The sequence below is a fragment of the Saimiri boliviensis genome, chromosome 17 (genome assembly GCF_048565385.1).
Source record: "Saimiri boliviensis isolate mSaiBol1 chromosome 17, mSaiBol1.pri, whole genome shotgun sequence".
NCBI classification, from domain to species: Eukaryota; Metazoa; Chordata; class Mammalia; order Primates; family Cebidae; genus Saimiri; species Saimiri boliviensis.
In genome coordinates this window covers 51,659,828-51,665,870 of record NC_133465.1, presented here as the reverse complement: position 1 = coordinate 51,665,870, position 6,043 = coordinate 51,659,828, and the positions used below count along the sequence as shown (strand labels likewise).

Genomic DNA, 6,043 nt, shown 5'->3' with positions numbered 1-6,043 from the left:
TCTTTATCCCAATTTCCTGACATAGGCCGACTCATTCCAACTTCCCAATAACCAGATGTTAGGTCCTATTATCCCATTTTACAGACAAGAAAACTGAGGCACCAAACAGCTAAGTCATTTGCTCAGTGACATAGTCAGTGATAGAGCTGGGATTTGTGGTAGGCAACCTGGCTGTAGAGCCCCAACCACTGAACCACACTGCCTCTTGGGATACACTTTCCTCCCCTCCAAAAATGCCTCCTCCAGGAAGCTTTCTCACCCCAGAGTTTGTCTGCTCCGATTAAGCAACATATAAACACCCTACATGGCCTAAAAGCCTGTAGGGTCCTTAGGCGGTCATCTTGTCCATGTCCCTGCCTCCAGATGGACATGTTATTATGAATTTCATTTTGCAGGTGAGACTACGGAGGCCCAAAGAAGCTTGAACATTGCCTAGAGTCAGTGAGGGAGGCCAGGGTCTCCCGAATTCTTCCACCCTGGCCTCAACCTCTCCAACTCCGCCTTCTCTTTGAGACAATTCTAAGGTTGTTCCACCCCTGCCCTTCCCCAGCTAGACAGAGGTCTTCCCTGTGCCCACCACACGACGGTGCACACAGCAGGGGCATACTCAATGTCTGAAGACGGAATGAGTGGTGCATACGGGAATGTGCCTGGGATTCTTGAGCAGAGATGTTTTGCAGAATGCATGTGAGCTGAGGAGTGAAGGATGCTTCGGAATTTTCTAGTGAGTTAGGGAGCCAGGTTGGAGTCTGGCATGGGAAGGCATCCCGGCTAGAGGGAACAGCATATGCAGAGAGGAGAGAACGGTCAGGGGAGATCAAGGTTCTGTGTGACCTGCGTGTGGAGAGAAGACAGGCAGTGAGCCTAGGGGGAGTGGCAGAGATGGGGTAGGGGGCTGTGTGCCAAGCTGAGAAGCTCCAGCTCTGGATTGGGAAGGGGTGGGGCAGGCAGGGAGAGGGGAACAGCCGCTCAGAGAGCCCTGGATGCGAATCCCAACCTTGCTGCGTGAACTTCTGCAAGTCATAGGCCCTCTTGGAGCCTCAGTTTCCCCCTCTTCGTGGTTTGGGGGTGGTGCCCGCTCCTAAGGACACTCTGAGCTCTGCACACACTTGTGCTGTGGTTGGTACTCTCTTGCACCCCGACAAACGAGAGGCTGCTCGGGTAGATACAGAATCTCTTTAATGCCCTGGTTGCTTGTTGCCAGGCACAGCCTTTGAGAGGCATGTGTCCCAGGGGCTTCTGTTCACAAGGGTGCCTGGGTTGACCTGCTCTTTCTTACTTTCAAACCCTTCCTCTTGTGGAGCCCCGCCCAGGGCAGGCTGCTGTCGTGGGCCTGGGCCTGGGCATGGACATGGCCCAGCTCTGAGTGTGGGGCCATCAGGGGCACGAGTGGAATCAGCATGGCCATTGGCATCAGTGGCATCAGCTCCTCCGAGGCCCCAGGAGGGATGGACGGCAGCTCATTAGGATCCAAGTTGGCATCACTCCAGCCCTCAGAGCTATCACTGTGGTCCTCAGGAGTGGTGGCTTCATTCTCTGATATGGTGACAATCTCAGCAGTGTCTTCTCCAGGGCTGCTGTCTAAGTCCCCCGCCCCTTGGCTGGTGTCCCTCTCAAGTATGCTGGCTGTGTGGGCATCTGCTGCACCCTCCTGCTTCTGCCTAGAGCCAGCTGAAGGGGCACAGCAGAGCCCAGGCATCTTGACTCTGCCCTGGCCGGTCCAGAAGAGGCTGAGCTCTCGGCGGCAGGCAGCCACAGCCAGGCTGGTGAGCAGGGTGCTGGACACTAGGTAGAGCAAGGCAGGCTGGCCCATCTGCATGAGGATCATGGCCATGAATGTGAGCAGCAGGCCCACGGCATAGGCCACGGTGCAGGCTGCAAAGTAGATCTGCCGGGAGCGGACTTGCACATCGAAGCGGCGACAGTAAGCCACCAGGAAGCCAGGGACCACGATGTCACCAAAGCCAAGGATGGAGAAGGGCTGGTCGCACAGGGTCAAGGTGGAGACTCTCAGCCGGGGCACTCTGAGCACCATGGGCAGCTTCTCGTGGCTCGAAGACTCTGCGGGGCCCGCGGCGACCTGCACCATGATGCTCTCACCAGTCTTGGTGAAGAAGGGGGTGATGAAGACAAAAAAGACGTCAAAGGCCAGCAGGGCCAGCAGGAAGGAGGAGCAGTTCTTGAGAGTGGGCAGCCGCACGCGGTGCAGGATGAACAGGCAGTAGGAAATGCCCAGTGCGTCCTGCAGGAGCCACGCCCAGGGGTCCTCGTTGCGGTAGGCCACCCAGAAAACGATCACCGTTGTGCATAGGCTCGCCAGCAGCAGCAGGGGCAGCGGCAGAGAAGCCCAGAGGCCATGCGGAGGCCTCTGGTGTTGCCGCAGGGGCAGACGGCGCACCAGGGGTGACAGGCAGCTGTAGAGGCCGGTGCCAGCACCCAGGCTGAAGATCCCAATCATGACGTAGACGAAGTAGTCATAGAAGAAGTAGAGCAGCAGCATGAGTGAGCAGGACACAGTGACCACCATGCCCGTCATGGCCGGCGTGAAGTCCACTGGGATGTCCCCATCATCTTCCTCCTGGGCTCCCTCAGCTGCTGCTGCTGCTTCTGGCGGTGGGCGGTGACCACCAGGCCCCCCTCCTCCTCGGGCACGGTGCCGCTGTAGCCTGTTGTCTTCAGTCAGGCCGGCCCAGTAGCCGCCTGCAGCCACCGTGCCCACAGCCAGGACAAAGATGACCAGCATGTTGTAGTCGATAATGGGCTCAGGGGGCGCATACATGGCCACGCAGACCACAGCCCCCCGTCGAGTGTGGCTGAGAATGTCCAGCATGTCGGCGTAGTGGAGTATAGCCACGGGGATGGTGAGGTCTGGCAGGGGCTGGCGGGGGTCCTGGGGCACCGGGGTGGTGTCTGAACACTGTTGGTCGCTGACCCGGCTCACAATGAGCAGTCCATGGGCACCTTGGCCCTGAGCCAGCCAGCCTTTGGTGTGGAAGCTGCAGTTGCCCCTCATGACCATGGCGGTAGTCTGGTGGAGGGGCCGCTGACTTGGGGAGCCGAGCTGGGCCTGGTGGAGGGAATCCTCACCCGGGCACCAGGTTACCTTGGTGCCGTCATACAGGGGCAGGAGCGGGGCGTGGTCCAGGTCCCGGGGGAGGGTGATGTAATCGGAGCTGAACAGGATACAGTAGTCCTTGCTCCAGTTCTCCGACACCACGTGGACCACGCCGTACTCTCCCCGGGCCACAGTGCTGATGAGGAGGAGGAAGCCCACGGCCGGGAGGAAGCCCAGGCACACCATCCTCCTCAGCTCCCACTGCAGTGTCCCAGGGCGGCAGCCCAATCCCCCTCCCAGGAGTGGGCGTGGTCCTTTGTCACAGAGCAGTCTGGCCACCTGTCCTGGAAACCAGGGCCACACCTACCTAGTCATAAAGCTGTGGGGTTCCCAGCCAGGGTCCCCAACCCTGCTGTGGGGCACAGGGTTCCTCCAGAATGATATCCCCAATCCTGGGAGATCACGGGAGAGATCATCTGGACCCTGCTCTCTGCCCAGACCCTAGTGGGGTTAGACCAGGTACTTTGAAACAAAAGGTATGAGGATGGGTCTGCAGGCCAGACAGGATTCCGAACCAACTTTGCCCCTTACCCGTGGGGGACCCAGGCCAATGTCATTCCTCTCTGGGCCTGTTTCTTTTGCTGTAAAGAAACAAGGACGTTGGGCCAGAGAGTTTTTAAGGTCCCATTGAGCACTGTATGAGCGCTTACTAGGTGCCAGGGGCCCTAGCTGTACCTACTGCACAGCTGCAAGGTGTCATCATAACTGCCCAGCCCCAGGCTGTCCCTCAAAATCGGTTCCCCTTTCTACCAGGCACATGACCAGAATTCATTGCCAACCCCACTTGCAGTTGGGAAAGGCCCACATGACAAAATTCTTGGCAGGAGAAATTGAGCAAAACTGATGTGAACTCTTTACATCAGGGGCGTAGGCTGCCAGACTGTGGGGCTCCTTGTTTACCTTGTTTCCCTTTCTCAGCAGTCAGAACAAGGACAGGCCTGTGATGCATCTGTCTACGGCGAGGAGGACAGTGTTGTAAGGAATGGAGAGGAAGAAAGTGAAGGGAGCCAGGTCCCTGGAGGTCCATGTGGCACAGTAGCCCAGGATGAGCACTGTGGCCTGTTACAAGATAGGGAGAGAAGCATGATCTTTCTAACGGCATTGGTTGGTTTATCATGGGTCTCTTTATTATAGATGCCTAATTTTACCTTAATACACCCACTTCATGGATGAATAAAACTGAGGCTTGGAGAAGCCCAAACTGAGACAGCAAAGAAGGCTGGGGCTCTCGTGCTTGTGGAATCGCTGGACCTTGATGTCTCCCAAATGTTTCATGCTGGATTCTGAGCCACTCTCCTGGCTGCAGCTCTGAGGCTGGGCAGACTTCCCACTGGAAAGAGAACTCGAACACTGGTAAGGGCTGATTTGAAGCCAGGAGCCAGGTTCTGGCTCCGCAGGTTTGCACCCAGCTCTGTGGTGTATACTCTCATACATCACCCAGGGCCTCCTGTGCAGGCTTCTGCAGGGCACGCGTGATGGAGGAGAGTTGAAGAACAAGGTTTTCAAAGTAGTTAGTGTGTGGGAGAGTAACCCTGGGGCCCCCAGAGCAGGGACCAGAAAGGAGGGATTTGGGGGCTGGAGCTTGGCAGTCCAGCTTCCATTGTCCTCACATTCTCCCCACTGGCCTGGCCTGTCACTCCAGTCTCTGCTTAGGTTGTCACACGATGTTCTCCTTGACTGTCTCTGTGTCTCTCCTCTTCTTATAAGGACATGGTCATGATGGATTAGGACCACCCTAATGACCCATCTTCACTTGATTATGTCCACAAAGACCCTATTTCCAATAAGGTCATATTGAGAGGTGCTGGGGATTAGGACTTCCACATGTCTTTTTTGGGGCACAATTGTGGGCAGCCCTACAACACACATGTAATTTTAACCTCTAAGGGGTAAGCATGCTGATTTTTTTTTTTTTTTGAGACAGGGTCTTGCTCCGTTGCTCAGGCTGGAGTGCAGTGGCACGATCTCAGCTCATTGCAACCTTCACCTCCTGGGTTCAAAAAATTCTCCCCCCTCAGCCTCGGAGTAGCTGGGATTACAGGCATGTGCTACCATGATCAGCTAATTTTGTGTTTTTAGTGCAGATGGGGTCTCATCCTTTCGCCCAGGCTGGTCTTGAACTCTTGGCCTTAAGTTATTCGTCCACTTCAGCCTCCCAAAGTGCTGGGATTACAGGCGTGAGCCACTGTGCCTGGCCAATCACTGATCTTTCTCAAGGCCTCTGCTTCTCCTTCTTCTTCTTCTTCTTTTTTTTTTTTTGAGATGAAGTCTTGCTCTGTCCCCCAGGCAGGCTGGAGTGCAGTGGTGCAAACTCGGCTCACTGCCACCTCCACCTCCCAAGTTCAAGCGATTCTCCTGCCTCAGCATCCCAAGTAGCTGGGATTACAGGTGCATGCCACCAGACCTGGCTAATTTTCATACTTTTGGTAGACATGGGGCTTCACCATGTTGGCTAGGCTGCTCTCGAACCCCTGACCTTATGTGATCCACCCATCTTGGCCCCCCAAAGTGCTGGGATTACAGGCGTGAGCTATTGTGCTTGTCAAGGCCTCTCCTATTACGTCTCTTGCAGCCTCACAGGGACGAAACATCTCCAGCATCAGCGGTGGATTCTTTGAAGTGGAGGGCGAGTTTAAAGGACCCTGTGAAGTGGTCAGCAAGCAGAACCTGTCTGAGATCCTGACAGTTCTCTCCACCCAATTATTTACACTCGTATCAGCCACACATAATTTGCCAATATTTTTGCCATTTGCTAAGTATCTTTCAAAGCATTTGACTGAATTTTCTTAAGAAACATCTCTCCTTGTTAGTGCACTTCTGATTCATCAGTAATGTAACATTTAGTTAGATTCCAACAATAATTACAATGACAAGTGAACTGTCAGAAACATGTCCGGGAACAAATACAAGTGACTGGCAAACAAACTG

At 55.1% G+C, this 6,043-nt stretch overlaps 1 protein-coding gene across 1 annotated transcript; it reads right to left on the bottom strand.

Annotated features, from left to right (window-relative positions):
• Positions 1 to 1,162: 1,162 nt before the first annotated feature.
• SPPL2C (signal peptide peptidase like 2C) lies at positions 1,163 to 3,321 on the bottom strand. The gene has a single exon (XM_003942417.4). It carries the CDS (start codon positions 3,299 to 3,301, stop codon positions 1,244 to 1,246), a length of 2,058 nt encoding a protein of 685 aa, XP_003942466.1. The 5' UTR covers positions 3,302 to 3,321; the 3' UTR covers positions 1,163 to 1,243.
• Between the last annotated feature and the right edge of the window lie 2,722 nt (positions 3,322 to 6,043).